This window comes from Trichosurus vulpecula, chromosome 1 (assembly GCF_011100635.1).
Source record: "Trichosurus vulpecula isolate mTriVul1 chromosome 1, mTriVul1.pri, whole genome shotgun sequence".
NCBI lineage: Eukaryota > Metazoa > Chordata > Mammalia > Diprotodontia > Phalangeridae > Trichosurus > Trichosurus vulpecula.
Genome location: NC_050573.1, coordinates 406341354 through 406362903, shown reverse-complemented (window position 1 = coordinate 406362903; position 21550 = coordinate 406341354). Strand labels below are relative to the sequence as shown.

The 21550-nt window shown below is 36.5% G+C and overlaps 1 protein-coding gene across 1 annotated transcript in view; it reads left to right on the top strand.

Moving 5' to 3' along the window:
* The window catches only part of TTC33 (tetratricopeptide repeat domain 33), a 46438-nt gene extending 34202 nt beyond the window's left edge, over positions 1 to 12236 (top strand). Inside the window, exon 5 of the mRNA XM_036741870.1 lies at positions 9737 to 12236. Coding sequence (XP_036597765.1) covers positions 9737 to 10090 — 354 coding nt within the window. The 3' untranslated portion in view covers positions 10091 to 12236. The remainder of the gene's footprint in view (positions 1 to 9736) is intronic.
* The last annotated feature ends 9314 nt before the right edge of the window (positions 12237 to 21550 follow it).

Genomic DNA, 21550 nt, shown 5'->3' with positions numbered 1-21550 from the left:
AGCCCATTAATTTATATAACTCATATGAATTGCTCATAGGATCATAGAGTTATATCTGGATAGGTTCTTCTCTAAAACTGTGCCAGCAGAGGGGTAGCCCTGGTAGATTCTCTCATGCTGAAAAGTATGGAGACTCTTATCACTAGTACGCTAGCCACCTAGGATCTGTGGCCTGGGTAATGAGTGAAAAAGAACAAATGAACAAGTGCAACCCCCATCTACTTCTAGAGTAACAATCATGAAGTGGTGAAAAAGCAACTTTTGCTATTGGAACTCTGTATTTCCTATTTTTCTTGATTGACCAAAGGAATTGACCTACTACTGGGAAGGAACATAGCAGTCTTGGCATTCTCTCTGTGAACAAAAGAGGCAGTTATGGCTTACATGCCTTCCTGGAGAGGCAAATAATGGAATTGGAGGAAAAATTTTTAAAAAACAAAACAAAACATTTTTAGTGATATCTTTCCTATATTGTTTTGATATTAATATCAAAATAACAATTAACATTGTTTTTACATAAATTTACAAAATTTCTCCCAGAGAGCCATCACATATAACAAATAACAGTTTTTTGAAGAAAAATAAGAGGAAGAAGAAAAAAATTGGCAAAACTATCCAATACATCGAAAGAAAATCTGAAAATATATGCAGTGTTCCTCACCTGTGGACCTACCACCTCTGCAAAGGAGTAGAGTATGGGGAGAGGTCTTCTCTGTCTTACAAAGACTGCTTATTCTTTGTAGTTTTGCAGCATTCGTTTTTGATTGTTTTGTGGTTCTTTCTGTTGTTGTAGTTATTATGTATTTTGTTTACTTCACTCTGCACCCATTCATAGAAGTTTCTCTATGCTTCTTTCATCATATTTGGAGGAATTAGCATTGTCATTTATCCATTTATCTATTACTAAATGGACATTTGGACATTATATTGTAGTACTCAAGTTGAGTATTAACAACAACAACAAAAACACTGTGAAAATAATTGTGTTTATGAACCCATATCTGTTGTAAAGGGATGAAAAATTAGAGGAAGATTTGAAGGATTTGATCAGATTCTCCAAATCAAATCAAGCTTTACTTTGATATTCATTAACTTAAATCAGCAGTGTAAGTAGGCAAGCACAGTGAAAAATATGTTGGGAGATAATAGTTCAGGAATAAGGAATGAGAAAGGCCCAAAACTTGAAGAATATACAGAAGTCTCATGCCTATATAGCATAAATACTATTTGAAAAAAAGAATCCTTAGACCCTAGACATGGCAAACACCAAGTAACATCAAAAAAATGAAATTGATTACATCTTAATGCCATATTATTGATGTGGGAACAATTCCTGAATCATTTGTCTACATACAGACTCCTAACTTGTTAGAACAAATATTAAAACTTATACAAAAATAAAAGAGTAAACTTGATGAAAAGATACAATATAAAATTTTAAAAATTCGAACCTGAACTATTTGAATAAGTTATCATTGAAAAATGAGAAATAGATGAAGAAGGGGGTAGTAGCATACACCAGTGGTAGAAGTGTAGCTGATGTCAATCAGTAGCTGTAGGAAAGAACAAAAAAAGCCTAAAACCTGCCCTAGTGAACACCCAGTGGACTTAGTAGCTAAGCAGAGAGATACAGTAGCGAAGAGCAAATACTGTTTTAAAATGTAAGTTCACTTGGAAAATCTCACAGTGAAGAGTGGTAAAAAGTGATGAGGAATAATTGCCTGCCAAAACAGTGAGAAGCAGAGGATGGGAAAATCATTTTAAAAGGAAAGCTAGGAGAGAGGACCCAGTCATCTTGAAGGTATTTTAGAATGAAACTGGAAGAAGAGGACCACAAACAGACCCATGAGGGAAAGAATTTGAAAGTGTTTCTCACAAACTTTTCTCACAGTGAAGGACAGTGGAGCCACCATTTTGGGATTGTCACATTATAGTTCTGGATATTCTTATAGAGAAATTGTAAATAGCACTGAAAAAAAGTATGGGAAAAGCAGCAGGAGTGGATCACATATACATAGAGCAAGTCTGTACTGGAGGCAACACATTTTGAGGGAATCGAAGGATTTGATTCTTAAGATATATGAAAGAGGGTAGAGTATCAAAGGCATGGGAGAAATGTGGGATCTTGTTACTTAAAAAAAAAAAGGTGACCAAGAAAACGTAAGTAAATACTAACCCATATTTTTACTTCTTATCTGTATAAAATTTTAATGAGAATAGTTGGTGTACATGCTGTGGATAACTTGAGGAGGGCACTAGAAGGGAACAGGAAGATTTTTACAAGTAAACCTTCTAGACCATATCTTTGCCGTCGTACAGTTGACTAAAAGATGGACAATATAGGATTTCACTGTGCTTATTGTTTATTGATTATAAAAGAGTATTTAGTTTGGTTGGGCAAAATGTCACCTTAAAGGCTTAGTTTCAACAAGATATCTCCCATGCATGTTAAAATTACTCAGGGTGACCTGAATACTCTTAGTGACAGAGATCACCTTGTCCAATCCTGTGATCGTTAAAAATCACAATAATAGCAACAACAACCATAAATAATTACACAGCATTTCACTATGGGCCAGGCACTGTGCTAAGTGTTTTCCAATTATTGTCTCATTTTATCTTCACAACAACTCTGGGAGGGAAGTGCTATTTATTATGTCCATTTTATAGATGAGAAAACTGAGGCAAACTGAAGTTAAGTGACTTGCCCAGGGTCACACAACTAGTAAATGTCTGAGCTTGGATTTGAACTCAGGTCCTCCTGACTCCAGCCCTGGCACTGTATCTTCTGTGCCAATTAGCTGTTCCCAATATCACATGAGGCTGGAACAAGGAGGTATATCCCTTCCAAATGTACTCACTACTGACATGAAACAGATCCAGGACAAGAGCCAGTTGTGGAGGAAGTACCTGAGATTGTGAGATCCTCCATATTGCTCCTGTTTGAGGATGAAATTTAGTGATAGTGAGGATGGAACATTTAGGAATTACAGAACCTCCTAAATGAAATCATTAGCCATTCCAAAGAATTCACCTAACTATCTACATAGAAAAACCTTCCAAATTCAAACCTAAAGAAACTCAGTGAATGAAGAAATTTAAGACTATTGATAGTCTAAACCGAGAGTTGCCAAACTATGCCCTGATGGCTTACCAGCCAAGTCTTGCCCACAGCCTATTTTTATACTCCTGTGAACTAGAAGTGGTTTTTACATTTTAAAATACAATAAAACTTTGTTTACAAATATAAAAAAAAACACTTCTTACCTCTCAGGCCATGCCAAAACAGACTGTAATCTAGACATAGTTTGCTAACCTTTGGTCTAGACAGGGGTGGGGAATCTGCAGCCTCCAGATCACATGTGGCCTTCTAGGTCCTCAGGTATGGCCTTTTGCCTGAGTCTAAGTTTTACAGAACAAATTCTTTTATGAAGGGGATTTATTCTGTGAAGTTTGGATTCATTCAAAGGGCTGAACTGGAGGATCTAGAGGGCCATGTGTGGCCTTGACACTTCAGGTTCCCCACCTCTAGTCTAGACCATGATATGTAGCTAAATATAGAGAGCTTATCCATCACTATATATTTGTATTTTAGACAGATACTTCATATTAGGTTTTTTTACCTTTTTTTTGCATCATGGATCCCTTTGACAATCAGGTCAAATCTGCAGACCTCTTCTCAGAATAATATTTTTAAATGCATAAAATCAAAATCATAAGATTACAAAGGAAACCAATTATGACATACAGTTATCAAAATATATTTTTTAAAGTTCACAGACCCCTTGATTGTAAATGGACAATGAATTGGGCTGAGAATTGAACAGGGGAGGAGGGCAGACTAGATTGCTCTTGGGAAATTGCATAATTTAAAAAAATGACCCCAAACAAATACTATCTGTTTAATACCAATATTTTTCTGGTGTTTTCATGGAGCATTATAATCTCTCTAAAGAATTGAAATTGAGGGTAACTCAAAGGACAGTGGACAGGCATATGGTAGCTGTGAGCAAGCTGAGGTAAATTTTAAGTGGGGAATTGAGAAGCAGTGTAAAGAATGCCATCAAAGAAATGTTTGGATGAAAAAGATGATCTCATCATGTGATAAGAGTTAGAGACAGCCAGTAGATAGTCTGTTTGCTCATTGATATACTGGTGATGTCCAGAGGAGTGAGGGCGAAAAATTGTTCAACAGAAAAAAAAAACCCTTAAGTTGCGTGCTAGACAGTATCAAAAAATATCCAGCATCCTGTATGGATCCTTTGTGGTGAACATATGGGAAGAGATGGGCGAGAGTCACACAGATGGCAGGTGAGGGTGGATTGGGATAAGCATCGTTGGAGGGAACATTCACATTGATGAGATAACAGATCCATTTGAGAATTTGAGAGGCCATTGGGACAGCTAGATAGTGGTTTCCAGCAGGGAGTTGGATATGCAAGGCTGGACTTGAGGATATAAATTAGGGTTGGATTACTAGGTTTGGCAATCATCTGTGTAGAGCAGATAATTGAACCCAGAGGAGTGGATGAGATTAGTAAAGGAAAAGATTTAGATTGAGGGTAAGAGATGACTAAGGATAGAGCCTTGGGAGTGAGGAGTGGGGATATCCACACTTAGGTAGCAGGGACATGGATGATGATCTAGTATGGAATCCTAAGAGGAAATAGTAAGAAATAAGGACCAAAAGAGACCAGTGTCATGGAATCAAAAGGAGAATGAAGTATCTAGGAAAAAAGGAAATTGTCAGCAGTAGCTTAAAAAAACCCCAACACAACAGCTCAAGTAAGATGAGGACTGAAAAAAGCTAAGAAATTGTTGATAACCCTTGTGAGGGTAGTTTTAGTTGAATGTTAGGGTCAGAAACTAGATTGCAAGGGATTGAAAAATGGGTGGTAGGAGAGGAATTAGAAGCAAACAAGTGTAGGTAGCTTCTTATAGGAATTTGTGAATTGATAGTTTGAGAGATAACAGGGTCAAATGAAAGTTTTTAGGTTTTTTTTTTTTTTTTAAGGAGTGGGAGTGTTAGGACTGTTTGTAGTTCATGGAAAAGGGACTAATGGATAAGGAAAAATTAAAGAGATGGAAGGGTAATTGTGAAAGGAGCAACCTCTGTTGGAGGTGGGAAGGTTTGTGATCAAGGGTCCCAGAAGAGGAGTTGATCTTTACAAGAAGATCCTTCAGAGACTAGAGAAAAGAAGTAGAAAATGGGAAACGATGAAGACAGATTTTAAGGTCTGGAGTAGGAAAAATTTAGGGAATAATTTTTAAGCTTCCATTTAATTTTATTTTTTTCTCAATTGCATGTAAACAATTACATGCAAAATTTTTTTTCTCAATTACATGTAACATGTAAACAGATTGAAGTTCTGGAGTAGAAATAATTAAGGGGATAATTTTTAAATTCCATTTAATTTTATTTTTTCTCAATTACATGTAAACAAACAATTTTTAACTTTTTTTAATTTTGAATTCCAAATTCTTTCCCTCCTCCCCCCCCCATTGAGAAGACAAGCAATTTAAGTCATGCAAAACATTTCCAAATTAGCCATGTTGCAAAGGAAAATGCAGACAAAAAAAAAAACCTCAAGAATAGTACAGAAAGTAAAAAAAGTATGCTTCAGTCTTCCATTCAGACTCCATCAGTTCTTTCTCTAGAGGTGGATAGCATTTTCCTTTATGAGTCCTTTGGAATTGTCTTGAATCATTGTATTGCTGAGAAAAGCTAAGTCATTCACAGTCGATTATTATACAATATTGCTGTTACTGTACACACTATTCTCTTGGTTCTGCTCATTTCACTTTGTATCAGTTCATGAAAAAGGTTCGTTTTGGATTATCTGCTTTTCCCAGGAAATCGAGGAGACAATGTTGTCTGCTAAGAGAGAAATGTGAATGTGCAGTACAGGGGAGCTTGAGGAGAGAAGGTTTGAAACAGTCACTGTGGGGAGTGTGATAGAGGTCAATCAAGGAAGACTAAAAGGATTGTTGTGCAGAGTGAGGGCTCAGTTGAGGTAATGTTGCCAGCACAGTTGTGTGACTTGCAGCTGTTTATCAGTAGATGAGTAGAAGAGAAGGTGAAGAGAGGAAGTTGGGGTTAGGCAAGGCATGATTAGTTATGGGACAAGGACAAAGGATTCAAGAATAGAAAATAAGATATAGTTGGATTGGTCAAGGCAGTGAAGGGAGGAAGGTAAGGTTGGGTTAGGGGAGATAACCACTGAGAGGACAGGGTTAGATGAATGTGAAGTAATAGTGAAGTACAAAGATTAGGTTTAGGTGGACTGAGATAGAAAGAGAGGTGGAAAAATTGGGGGTTAAGATCAGGGAACAGAGTGTCAGAGTCTAAGATCATGGAGGTTGCTAGCTAAGATTTAAGATAGAATCATTTCTGTGAGTCAAATGAAGATACAGATCATAGGAGTTGAGGATGATCCTGAACTGTCTCCAAGGAATTTGAGGTTACATTAGTGTGTATTTTGAAATGTTTTGATAAGGGCAAGGGTTGAGTTTGAGAGAAAGATCATGAGCTGTTAGCAAGTATTTATTAAACACCTACTGTGTACCAAGTACTCTTCTAGGTTCTAAGAATACAAATACAAAAAATGAAACAAGCTAATTACTGACTTGAGAAAGGTTGTAGAATTCCCTGGAAGCTGGTAGATGACTTCCAAGAAGGATTTAGATCAGATGTTTTTGGCTGAATGGAATGCACTTCAAAGGAGGAGAATTTTGCTGAGTGAGGGAAGGATTGGAAATGGCAGAAGCAGCATATCTTGTATTTCTTCCCAGACCAGTGTTGGGTTGGGAATGTGAGAAAAGGAGCATCCAGTGTTGGAGAAGGTAGCCAGGACCACAGTGTCTTCTAAAATAGGTCAGGTTCTATGAGTGCAAGATGAAAGCCTGAGATGAGATCTAGGGCAGGGCTGTCCAACCTTAGGTTTTTATTGAAACAATAGACAATATATTTTGATTTGCCATTTTAGTGAGAGCTCTGCAGTAGCTTGGCTTCGTTTATTAAAGCATTTATGTAAACTTCTATGCTTGTAGGCGGGCTGGCGGGCCACATAAACCTAATTTTGGATAGACCTGATCTAGGGTAAGGGGAAAATTGTTGATGATTGAACAAGAATGGAATGTGAAGGAGACTAAAGATTGAGGTGAGATGTAGCAGAGGTGGAAGTTGAGACATCAGGGAGCTGTAGCAGAGGAAGGATAATTTCTTCTTGGCAGACAATAACTTTCAATTACAGGAATTGGGATTTAGTGTTTGCTACGTCTGTGATGGAGGAAGTACCAGTTTATAGGACTTCCACCCTCTGGGGCCCCGTGATAATAAGGGATGATGATCGTTTTGTCCCCTGAACTTATCCTAGTTTCTTGGTATGTAGTAGGTGCTTAAGAAATGCTTGTTTTGGTCAAAAATTTTTCTCTTGAAACCTTGAGTGGAAGGGGTTTGAACCCATAGATTCATTTGTGTGCCTGGATCAGCAAGTACTTGGTGGGGGAAATTTAGAGAAAATCTTATTGCACAGAGACCTGGTCTTTGGACTCAGAGAGTGGAGTTAATATATTTTGATTGAATCATATTTCCTCAAAATAGCTATCACATCTTGACTTGTAGCATAATTGGATCTAGAGTACCCTGTTGCTTCTAAGTAGGGGCCACAAAATTCATGAAGCCCAACAAAACTGGCATTTATGTTGGGTTGCAGAATTCCTCAAGGATTTTCTGTGTATACCCTAGCATTAAGGCTTCTAAAATTTTTAAAAATTAGTTTATTAATGAAAGTCTAAGCGTGGCAAAACATGTCTAGCCAGTGATGTCCCTTCAGAAGCATTATGAATAAGCAGCTTCAAACACGAAGGAAAAATCAATTGATGTAAGAATAATAGCTAGCAAATTCCATGTGCTAATTACATCTAAAAATACTAATCCAGTCCAATTCATAGTTTACTTTCTTTTTTAATAGTTTGATTACAATTTTTATTATATCATAGAGAGCTGAGAGACGTCCAAAATGCTACTGTTTGGTAAGAAATACTGTTTTTTTCCTCTACTCAGATGAGTTATAGTAGAGATGGAAATTGCTAGTCTTTCTAATATGTGGAGTATATCATAGTACATTGCAACATATTCAACTATGAGAAGTTTTAGTAGCATAAATCTTGTTTTGAGCAAAGCCACCATTATCCACGAGGTAAATACACTTAATTCGTGCTTACAGTGATCTGTGTAATATTTATTCAAAATTGTATTCAGTTTTCTTACATCAGGTACTTGTATTGATAAAGATACTTTGAACTGAGAATTTGCCTCTCATAAAATATGTAAACTTGTTGGTCTCCTGTCTACCCCCTCCCCCAATGCAGACAGTATTTTTTAAAAAGAAATTCTTGGCTACACTGAATTTTTATGAAAATGCTTAAATACGTTAGCCAAAAGAAAAAAGGAAAGAAGAAGGGAAGGAAATCACAACTTCAGAATGTATTTTTCTTGTGTATTGTTTTTAATTTTTTAAAATTGCCTATCAGCTTAATCCTTTTATAACTTTCTTAGATGGACTAGAATGGCTTCTGCTAAATCTTCAAAGCAAACTTTTTTTGTTGGCCTCCTTTATTTTTTAGAAGCATTCGTTAATGGACATTAAATGTTGGATCCTGACACTTTATCTGGCTTCCCACTTAAGTGAAAGCTGGTGGTAGCTGAGCAAATCCTGACTCAACACAGTACAAGGACAAGGTTTATTCTTGAAGTCCTTTCAGGCCCATTTTCAGAATATCCCGACTCTGTGGGGCAGATGATAAATGTCCACTTAGCAACAGGGCAGGAGGTAGTTGGTGTCTGGGAAGGGCACATAATGTTTTTGAAAGGGAACACTCTTTGGGTGTTTTTAAACTCACTATTTTCCATGAAAATATAAACAGTATGTATAGTATTTTAATTAAATCAAGTGCTGTGATTATTTTCCAGGAAAAAAAAAAGCATTCTTTGAAAAGCCTGTCTGCCAGCTAAATTTCTTTACATTTTTCTCAATTCATTACAGTCTCTTATTCTTTACTGATAAAATGTGGATATATACCAAGGATTTTAAGAGTTAAAGCCATCAGTATTTAGGTTCTACAGGACAGCCATTTGGAAAATAAATTGTAGATTTTTTTGTTAAAAATTCATCATATATCCTATTTCACAAATTTGAGCAGTATAATTAATACACTTTTGAAGATCTTCCTGCTGAGCTTCATTTTCCTCAGGTAAGACAACCTGGCAGAAGAAGTTCAGGCATTTTCTGCCCAGATGCCCTCTCAGGTGTAAGAGGGCAGGCTCTTAGAAAAGGATAAAATGATCACAGCCACTGCACTGTTTATTTCCTTCTCAGAACTTGGTGGTGGCGGGGAGTGCGGAACTGAATGAGTGTGAGGAGAGTGTGCATTAATACAGTCAGAACAACGGCCGGCCTCACCCCCTGCTGTTCTCCTTTCCTCTCATCCATCAGTGCCTGTTTGATATATTTCAGTGCCCAAGACTTTGATGAGAAGCATCAATGACACTTACCAAAACTCTAGCCAGTCACCGGCTTGCATCCTGGGAAGAGTCATCGTCAACAAATGATATTTTTTATATTTGGCAATAAATTGTTCCCAGTGAAGTCATGATATGAAACACAAAGTATGGAAAAGATATGACTAGTGTTAAACTGATTGACTTGAACACCTCTCACCTCTTTTTTTGTAGGCAATTAGAAGTTTCCAAGTGGCCTTGCACATCTATCCAATGAATCCTGAAATATGGAAAGAAGACCTTTCCTGGGCAAGAACATTGCAAAAGCAGCAGAAGGAAGCGCAGAGGATTAAAAGAACTGAAACGCCAGCTGAAGAAATACATATTTCACCAAAATCGATTCCAGACTATGACTTTGAAAGCGATGAGATTGTTGCTGTTTGTGCAGCTATTGCAGAAAAACAGAAGACAGTTTCAGCAAATAAAACAATGGTGATTGTGTCGGCATCTGGGACTGTAGAGACTGTAACTGAGAAGGAAGAAGGGGCCGCAATTCCAGATGGTTCTGTTTTTATCAAAGCTCGATAAAACAATGCATGTAACTTGAATCGAGCTTGTTGAGCATCTCTTAAAAGTTTTAGCAGCAGAGAATTCCATCCATAAGAAACAGGGTGAAACCAATAATTTTAAGATGAGATATTTGAAAACTTAATGGTAGAATCATTGCATAATGTCTGGTCAGCATTTTGATGACTTATGACTTAGAATTTTAACCTCGAGAAATGTGAGTAAAATTTTGAAGGATTAACACATTTTGTTTAGTTTTAGTATATTAAAGCACTCATTTTATTAATGCATAACTTGAAAAGCGAAAGCTTATGAAAAATACAGCAGGTCCCTTTTGTCATTTGTGGATACACATGAAGACTTGATTGTTGTGAATTGGTTATTCAAATCAATATTTATTTTTTGAAATTGGGAAAGTGGCAGGTTTTCCCTCTGTCTTCAAAATATAGGTATTTAGGTGAAAAGAAGATTGAACCTAAAAGCATTTAGGCATTGTAATGAAAAGGGAGAGTTAATAGTCAAAGTTAATAGTCACAAAATATCATCAGGAATATGGAATATAGGAATGTCATGTAGAATCTTGGAAACTTCAACAAAAAATGTATACATATCTATATGTTCAAAGCAATTTCTGATACTTCTCTTAACTTGGATCTATACATTTGGTTTTTCAAAAACAAATTAGATTTTTGTAAATTTCAAATTTCAAAACCATATTAGAAAAGAAAAAGGTTATTGATCTATAATGTTGTTTCCTCTCCCTCCAACATATATCAGATGTGTCAGATTGATAATAAAAAGCATTATCCTGACATTAAAATGTTTTTGTTGTAAAAAAAAAAAGAGTAAGCAATCCCTGCCACAAATGAATCATTTTAAAAAGGTGGACCTTTAAATTTATTATAAATGTTTTTTTTTTTTTTACAGCTAGAGCACAATAACATGCATACCCTTTTCCAGTTTAAATTCTGTGTTTTCCTTAATTTTAAAGCTTACGTTACCTTCGTGGTTATTTAATATGTGATATTTAAGAAGGTAGATTTTTATTTTCAGCCTATGGAACTTGATAGGAGCTATCTCTATTGGATAAGAACATGGCTTACCATTAAAAAATAGGTAAATTCTGTCCTTAAAAAGTGAGGATGAAATTATTAGTTCTTAAGTCACTAACTCATTGTCATGTCTATAACTTAGAATCTAAAAGTTCATTCTTTATATTGCTAACCACCAGGAATTACTGAAGATATCTTTGAATGAAAATTATCAAATGCATATAAAAATAAACATCTTTGCTAATGCAAGTTGATTTTATGATTCACCAGTATAATATACCATTAAGTAGAAGTTTTATCTTATTCCTGAATCTCAGAAAGATATATTTTGGTGTTAAGGTCAGTTACCTTTGACAAGAATCAAAGTAATCTGCTTCATTATGGGGATTTTGTTTTCCTCATCTACATTGGAGGCAGGTCATTTGATGGATTTTTGACAGGATCTTTGGGTGCTTTACTCGGAGATGGAGAAATCAGCAGATTAATTCTGCTGTGGAAAGTATTGTACTATGTATTTGATCTATTGGGGAGATGGTTCCAGATAGAATGGTAAGTTATATACCCTAAATACAAAATACTTATTGTTTTAAATAATTACAAATTGGGTAAGTATAGATGTGAACAGTCTTGTAATTTCACATATTGTTTGTGTGATGGATGTTTATGCTTTCTTGTTTATTGTTAAATTCGTGTATAAATAAAGTTGTGGGGTTTTCTGCAATCTCAAGTTTTTGATTTTACTTAAAGTACGGTAGATTTTTTAAAATAGTGCAATAAACTTTTATTGTTTCCTTTATGTGTCTCCTTTCTTAGGAGATAACACAAATTCTTTTGTAGATATTTAGCCCTATTTATTTTTTTCTACTATTGGAAAGAGTGATATAAAGACAGAGTAAACAATTAAATTGCTTTGTAATCTTTCCTTCACGTGAAGGTGAAACCTCTGTCAGTCTCTGCCAGGGCATATGGTTCTTAGTATAAGTTATCAATTCATGGAGCTGCTGTATAGCCACTAGAATATTAAAAAAATTAAACTGAGACTTAATTTTTCATTTTTCTTAAGTATGCAAATCAGACTGTTCTCCCCTTTAACCAAATAAAGTCTTATACTATTGCTTCTGTTTTCTTTTTGCATGTGTGACCCATATAATCTGAGAGATGAGAATGAGAGTATTGAAGTGAAAAGGAAATCTTACTTCCATGTCTAGAAAGTAGTTAACACCATTTTCTGAATAATGGACATAATCTATCATATATATTATCAGTACTCTCATTCTTGCAAATAAGGTAAGAGTTAAGACACACTGAAAGCTTATTTATTTGGTGGTCTGTCAGTTGAAAGTATTTATTAACATATGCCTTTCCAAACTGCCAGCACAATCACATTAACAGAAAAATAACAATAAATTATGTTAAGTATAATTTTAGTATGAAGCATATAAAATATTCTAATTCTTTGAAAAGAGCTACATGAATGTATATTAACTATGTCAGTTTTTAAATAAATAGGATATTTGGTTAGCAAAATGATTATATTTTACAGATATGCCAGAAAAGTTTGCTATATAATTATTTCCATGGATATTGTGGTAGAGACCTGTTAGAAGAAAAGGTGAATTGTAAATTTAGTACGTATTGAAATAACTTTTAAAAGATCACAATGTGGAACCAATATTTCCTGCAGCTCTAGTCTTTTCAGAAAACCCTGTGGGTTTCCTAATTATGCCACATATTGTACCATGATGATTGGAACCCACCAGGGGGCAGCAGATTCCACGGAATTTGGAGTCAGATGCTCATGGACTTGTAGGAGGAAATACCTCCATGTTCTACTCCCTGTGTGACCTTGTGCGAGGCACTTACCCCGCTTTGGGCTGTAGGTTCCTTATTTGTAAGACGTAAGAGTTGGACAAGATGATTTCTAAGGTGCTTTTCAGGCTCTAAATTCTGTGATCCTAAATGTATCCTATTTATCTCAGCTGAGTCCTCTGGCCTTTGCTAAAGCCTTATTCTGATGGCTTCTTATGATATGGAAATGACCCTTGGCTTCCCAAAGGCTGGAGCCCAAGCTCTAGTAGGTCCACTAAGGTACAGTCACCACATCTTAAGCTCAGTGAGTGACTTTGTTGTTCAAGGACCAGTCTAGCTAAATTTAGAGAGGCTAATTACCAGTTTGACTACTAGGTTTTTTTTTTTTAAACTAAATGATTTAATAGTTGGATTGTGATAATTAAAACATTCTACATTAATTTTTTAAAAAATGACTTTTTTACATTACTGTCATTTTTCATTGACTCACACTTCCCAATAGAACCCTGTCTTGTAACACACACACACACACACACACACACACACACACACACAGTCAAGCAAAAGAAACAAAACCCTGGCTATATCCGTAAGTGTATGCATCATTTCATGCCCGTAATCGACCACCTTTCTGCCACCTCATCAAGCTTTTGAAGTCACAGTTATCTTCTGCATTGATCAGAGTTCTAAAGTTTTTCAATTTTATTTTCCTTTAAATGAATCAATAACCATTTACTAAGTGCCTGCTATGTTCCAGGCACTGTGTTAGGCATTTAAATTCAAATATGAAATAATCACTGCCCTCAAGAAGCTTGCTATTAAACATTACATTACCTTAAATCATTGTCACATAAATTACTCTCTAGCTTCATCCATAGCAATTCTTGAATTCTTTTTAACTGAGTCATGGTGGTTTGAAAGATATACAGATCCTTGAAATATTGACCTCCACTGAGGAAGAATTCATTATCTCCCAAAGCAGCTCATTCCACTTTGGGACATTCTTGATTATCAGGAAGATTTTCTGTACATTCATCCCCAAATCTGCCTTTTTAGTACCTTCTACCACCTACTCCAAATTCTGCTCTCTGGGGCAAAGCTGAATAAATCTATTACTTCTCTGTGACAACTCTTCAAATACTTGAATACGGTTACTGTGTCCTCACCAAGTGTCCAGATAAAACATCTCCATTTCCTTCAACGGATCCTTATAGGACATGGTCTCCTGTCCCCTCACCTTAGTCCTAATCTCTGGACATGAGCCATTTTGTCAATGCTCTTCATTATATAAACCGAATACAACATATAAGATGTGACTTGATTAGGGCAAAATGCTGTAGGACAATTTCCATTGTTCAAGTAACTGTGTCTTGAATAATGTATGAGATCACATTTGCTGCTTTGAGACTTACCTTGACCTAACAGTCTATGAAATTCCCCATATCTTTTTCATAGGAACTATTATCTTGTCATGCCTCTCCCATGTGTGGTATGGAGTTTTTGAGCCCAAGTACAGGACTTTACATTTTTCTCTTAAATTTTATCCTGTTAGATTTGGCCCATAATTCTAGCCTGTCACGGGCCTTTTGGATACTAATCCTGTCATCCAGCATGTTTGCCATCCCTCAGTTTTGTATCACCTGCAAATTTGGTAAGTATTCCATTTATGTCTTGGTCCAATTTACTGATAAGTTACTTTAAATGGCATAGGGTCAAAGACATGTCCCTGGGGCACCCTACTAGAGACTTTCAACTTGATTATGATCCATTAATGACAACTGGCATCTGGTCATAACCAGTTTTAAATCTACCTTGTCAATTTCTTCAATTCTGCCTCTATGTGAATGACTCTTAAAGCTATAGTTTGAATTCAGATTTCTCCCCTGAATTCTTGAATTGTATTTCTTTAAAAATAATCCTTATTTTTATTGTTGTCTTTTGTTTTTATGTTACATTCATTTCCAAATATTTCCTTCTCCACAACCCTATCCAATGTTGTTAATTTCATTTACATTATTTTAGTCTTTGGTATGTTATTTTGATGGTTCTCTCTGCATTGGTTCATATATCTCCCCACGCTTCTCTAAATTTTTCATAATCTCTTCTTATGGCCCATTGGATCATTAGACCTGGAAGGGACTTAGCCATTTCCTAGTTAGTAAGTTTCTACTTTGTTTCTGATTCTTTGCTACAACAAAAAAAAAATATCCATAGGTCTCCTGTGGACATTTTGATGAATATAGATAATTTGCTTGTATTTTTGACCTCCAGAGGGTATATATCTAGCAACAAAGTCTTTGTGTCAAAGAAAGTGTACATTTTAGTCACTTTAAAAGCAAGAATAATTCCAAATTTCTTAACAGAATAATTACTCCATCAACTGCAAGTTAGGGTGCCTTAGAGCTACAATTTAACTTGCATCACCTGGATGTCCCACCTCAAGTACATGTCAGAAATAGAACTTCTATTTCCTCCCTTCCCCATAATCCTCTCCCTCATTTTTTTTTTAATGCCACCATCATAGAATTCAGGTCCTCATTCCCTCTCAGCTAGACTATTCCAGTAGCTTCCTACTCCATCTCTCTTGCCTCTTTCCCTTCTAATCCATCCTGCAAATCGCTGTCAGATAGGGGCAGCTAAGTGGTGCAGTGGATAGAGTACTGGGCTCGGACTCAGGAAGACCTGACTTCAAATCTGGCCTTTGAGACCTACGCTACGCGTGTGACTCTGGACAACTCCCAGTCCCTCAGTTTTCTCATCTGTAACATGGAGATAATAATAGTACTTACCTACTAGGGTTGTGAGGATCGAATGAGATAATAATTGTAAAGTCCTTCCTTAGCACAGTGTCTGGCATATAACGATATATAAATGTCAGCTATTATTTTTATTAATCTTTATCGTACATAGATTTTGTCACAGAATTTCAGAGTCGGAAGGGACTTCAGCTACCATCTTATCTAGCCTATATCCAGTATAATACATCTGACAGGTTAGAGTTATCTAGCCTACCTTATTAGGGAACCTATTTCACTTTTTAATAGCTCTAATGGTTAGGAAGTTTTCCTGATGGTATTCAAATTTGCCTCTCTTCACCTTCTGCCTATTCCTGGTTGTCTTTCAGGGCTAAACAAAAAAAGTCCAATTCCTCTTTCTCCTAACAATCTTTCAGGTACTTGAAGATATGTTCCTTCTGAGTCTTATCCTCGCCTAACTAAACATCCCTAGTACATTCAACTGATTCTTATATGGCTTGAACTTGAGGCCCTTTACCACTCTGCTTCCTCTTTTCTGGAATTTTCTAGCTTATCAACATCCTTCCTAAAAGTGGTGTCAAGAACAATACTCCGGTTGTGGTCTGATTAGGTAGCTGGTAGTAATAGTAATTTGAAATCCGGAACTCCTGGAAGCCACACCTTTCTTAATGAAGCCCAAGATCATATTGGTGCACATATAGGTGGCACAGTGGATACAGTGCTGGGCCTGGAGCAGGAAGACTCATCTCTGAATTCAAATCCAGCCTCAAACACCATCTGTGTGACCCTGTGCAAGTCATTTAACCCTGTTTGCCTCTGTTTCCTCATCTGTAAAATGAGCTGGAGAAGAAAATGGCAAACCACTCCAGTATCTTTGCTAAGAAAACCCCAAATGGGGTCATGAAGAGTCAAACACGACTAAAATGAATGAACAACAACAAAGATCATATTAGCTATTTTTTTGGCTATTGTCATTCTGTTGACTCATTCAGCTGCACCTGGAGTCCATGAATCCCCCTAGATCTTTTTTTCAGACAAATTATTTTAGAACTCAGTCTTGATTTGGCTAAGTGGACTTGTTGCATTCACGAGTAAGACTTTCCATTTATCCTGATTGGAGTTCATCTTAACAGTTTTGGCTCAATGTTCTCTTTTTGGATTCTGACAGGCATCCAGTATTAACTGTCTCTTCCAACTTTGTGTCATCTTCCCATTAGATAAGGAGATCATCTTCGCTTTTATGTAAGTTACTGATAATACTGTTTGAAAAAAGCAGAGACTTTTGGGATACTCCACTGGAGACCTTCCAAGCCGACATAAACCATAAATGACTACACTTTGAGCCTGACCATTACAGGTCCATCTGACTGTACTATCATTTGTTCACGTATTTTCTATGGGAATATTATGAAATATTTTATCAAATATTTTGCTAAAATCAAAGTAAACTATATCTAACAACATTTCCCTAATCTATCAGTCAAAAAGGGAATTCCTGATGTCTGTTTTTTCTTTTTTAAATGTCTTTTGTCTTTACATTAATCATTTCCCACCCCACTCTTTATATTGAGTCTTTCCTTGTAATAAATTATGAAAAACAAGCAAAAATATCTAATTCAGAGACCATGTCTAATGATGCATATAATCTAGAATTGAAAGGAACCTGACACCATCAAGTCCATTGCCCTCAAATTACTGTTACTGCCAGCTATCCTGGTAGTCTTCCATCTCTGCAGTAAGGGAGGAGGTATGTTTCATCATTTCTTATCCAAGACCTTCATGTTTTTTCCATTCTTCAGAATTAACTTCCTTTGACTGATCTTTTCATTTACATTGGTATGTAAATATAGTTCTTTTGGTTCCATGTCAGTTATACAATTCTTCCCACATTTCTCTGAATTCCTCACATTATCTTTTCCTTACTGTACAATAATATTCCATCACATTCATATAGCATAGCTTTTTTTTCAGTCATTTCATGGGCAATGGATACTTTGTTTTCTCTTCTTTGCTATCACAAAGATAACTGCTATAATGAGTTTGATATTTATTGGACCTCTGTATCAAAGGTATGGACAATATAATAATTTTTCTTGCATAATTCCGAAGTGAAATCCTGAATGGTTAAAGTACTTCATAGCGCCATCAACAGGGCATCAGAGTGCCTATCCATAGTCTCATGAACATCAGTTCTCCTCACATTTTTTATCTTTACTGATTTTCATGGTGTGAGACAAACTTCATAGTTGTTTTAAGTTTAATTTCTCTTACTAGTGTAGCATATTTTCATGTGGTTATTTGTAATTTGTGATTCTTGTGAAAATTGTTCATATCTTTTTTTTTTTTTTGCCCCTTATGCATTAGGAGTGGCATACCCTATTCTTGAGGAGGCTAGGCTGACCCTTTGTGATCTCTGATTCTTTTTTCTAGCAGAGTTGCTAGCCTGGGACTGCTAATCTAAGGCCACCAGGCCCTAGGTCACCAGGTGACCTTTACTAATCCTTGTCTTTTACTTGCCCTGGAGTTTGCCTTAGCTTTGTTGTTCTTGGGTTGCCTTGATTCTCTCATACAGGACCTAGTTCAATTCTAACCTCATTTCAGATTTCTGAGGAACAATTCTATTTTGGCCTTTAGTCCAAGAGGTCTCCCCAGTGGGATGTATGGGGAAGGGGATAAAAAGGTACTCAGAGTATAGCTATGACTCAGTTATAGAACAGGTAGTTTTATTCCCAAGATACAGAAAAAGGAGTGCTAAGCGATAAAGAATTATAGAATGAATTAGGATCAATTGGGAGGTTAGTATTCAAACCTCTCTGGGACATACGCAGACAGGGCTGATCATTAGCTATTTTACATTTCACCTTCACTGAGTACAGTCAGGTCAAAGCCAGGGATCTCTTTTCTTTTCTGTAGTTTTTTTTTCTCCTTTGGTTGACTCTTTTCCTCTCATCCTATCTGCCTCTGACGCTACTGCCGTTGTTACTGTGATGGCTTCAGTAGCCAATACTTCATGGCTTGATTGTCCAGGAAAGGGTGGGGGTGGGGGTGGGGGAGTTGCCAGCCCTCTTTTGAAATCTCGCAAGCTTCCATATGAAACAAAAGAAGACACAAACAGGAGATGGCCCCATCTCACACAGGCTAGGATGTCACGTGTTCTTCTGGCTGGGACACACAGGGTCAAAGGAGGATCCCTCCCAACCCCAATCCTTACCAATCCTCTGGAGCTCAGAGAGTCCTAATATATTTTAAAATTGGCAAGAAGCAGATACCTAAGGGTCAGAAATTTCTTCCTTAGTATATCCATTGAGTTCTGGCTTCTTATTGAGTCATGTCTGACTCTCCATGATGCCATTTGGGGTTTTCTTGGCAAAGATACTAGAGTGGTTTGCCATTTCCTTCTCCAGCTCATTTCACGTATGAGGAACTGAGGCAAACAGGGTTAAGTGACTTACGAGGGGTCACATAGCTAGTTAAGTGTCTGAGGATGGATTTGAACTCAGATCCTCTTGATTCCAGGCCCAGCACTCTATCCCCTGTGTGACCTAGCTGCCCTGACTTTTGGCTTAGCAGCCAACTAAAAGTATCATCATGGCTAACAGGAAGCATCCACACCTGCTCTAAAGTACACCACAAGAGGGTGCTACACCTTAATAATACATTGTAGAATTTTGCCTGGAATCAAAGATAAGCTGGCCTACAGTTTGCAATTTTTATTCTCTCCCTTTTTTGAAAATCAGGACAATTGCCCTTCTTCAGTACTTTTCCATCTCTCCTCTTTTCAATGATCTTACTTTTAAATATCACTAATTGCAGAGACAATTCTTTTTAGGACCTGAGGATGCAGTTCACCTGGGCCCTGTGACTTTCACCAAATGCACCTGGATGCTTTCTTTCTATCTTCTTAATATACACACACACACACACACACACACACACACACATATATGTATATGTGTCTATATACACACACACACACACACACACACACACATATATATATATATATATATATGTATACACACACACATATATCCTTCTCTATTAGCCATTTTTTGTTCTGACCTTTCCAGTCCTTACATCATTTTTCTTGGCAGACAAAACTGCAGCAAGATAAAAATTGAGCACTTCTGCTTTCTCTCTCTTGCCAAGTATTGTCTTCCCATCTATTCTAACAGTGGTCCTACTCTTTGATCTTCATTTTCCCAGTTGAGCTAAGTCCCCATTCTCCTTTTGGTTGTATTTAACTTTCCTTGCCAACTGCAGTTCATTCTAATCTTTAACACTCTCGATACAATTCTTATAGGACTGTTTTTGTATTCATCAAACAATGCCAAAGCCAATTTGAGCATTAAAGATAAAGATAGAATTAAAGACAATTTGTTAGTTCAAAAGAGCTTTCTCAAGGATGGAGAATGGCTGTTCTATCTAGTACTCTTTTCATGGACTAGGACTTTGTATTTCAGGTCTTTATTTTACTTAGCATTTATACATGAGCCACTCCAGGAACAGCCAATCAGAAGTTTCCTGGAGGTGATAGTGGCTGTTTTCTGTTTTCTGAAAGAAAACAGTAAAGGGAAAATACCCACCCCCATATAAACAAGTTTATCGATTCCCGAATGTTAATATGCCTAATTTAGTAGTGGGATATATGAGCAAATGTTACTAAAGTGAACAGTTAAACTACAGCCTGATGTGATTAATGGAAAGAGTACAGAATTTTGGGTTAGGAGATTTGAATTTAAGCCCTAGTTCTCAACACTTACACATTGTGTGACCATTGGTATGAGTCTAAATAAAATGGGAATAATGTCACAGAATTTTCTGCCTTAGAACTCTTTTTCTAAGTGGTATGAAACTACTGCTTGTTTTAGATGAAACATTTTTGGACAGAAAAGGATGAAGAAATGGTAATTTGATGTTCTTCATGGTCATTTGATATGCATATCAGCAATACCTGCTTGTGAATGGGCATTGTTTCACTTGAGTGCGATGAGTTAAAATGTGTTCAAAAGTAATTAATGTTTGTATTCCTTGTTAACTTAAGATAATGCTTGAAAACATATCCTTTCAGGCTTTTATTAGATTGACAAAATGGAAAGTTTTAGGAGTTTAAGCTCTCATGATACTGTTTTTGATTCTATTGTTTGTTAATTACTCCATGTTATATGATTTATGAGGTTTAGGGTCACATTTTCCTAAGCTTTTGGTCTCTCATTACTGACAGATAGAAATTTAGTCAATTAAAGCACTCAAAGATGTTTTTAGTACCTCACTTACAGGATATGTCTGAGAGATTTTGGGTTCCTGCTCTTGATTAGAAATGACCAGTGTTTACACAAGGAATAATGATCAAGAAACATATTCACAGAATTTACCTTGTGTACAGAAAGCCATTTATATTTTATGCATACCAACTCATGTCAAGCATGGGCATAGTCATGCTGCTTTCCATTGATATAAGAGAAGTATAGAATTTCAGAGCTGGAAGAGAACTCAGAGGTCATCTAATCCAACCACTTATTTTATTGAAGGGGAAACTGAGGCTCAGGTTGTTGAAGGGGCTTGGTCAAATCAATGTAACTGTTAGTGGCAAAGCCAGGAATGGAATCCAGGCCTCCTGACTCTCCCAGGGCTTTCCCCACTATACTGTTGCTACTTCCACAGAAGCTGGTTTGTAGACACTCTTGGGAGTATGTTGAAACTTGTAAGGAACATCATAGATGTCTGCGTATCCTGATATCTACTTTACAAGGCAAAAGAACTTTCATTAATGAAGGATCGAAAAGGCTTTGCAAGCTGTGACTTGGAGCAAGTTGTGAACCACATGATTCTATTCTAAAGTTACACAAGCCCTTCAAAATTAT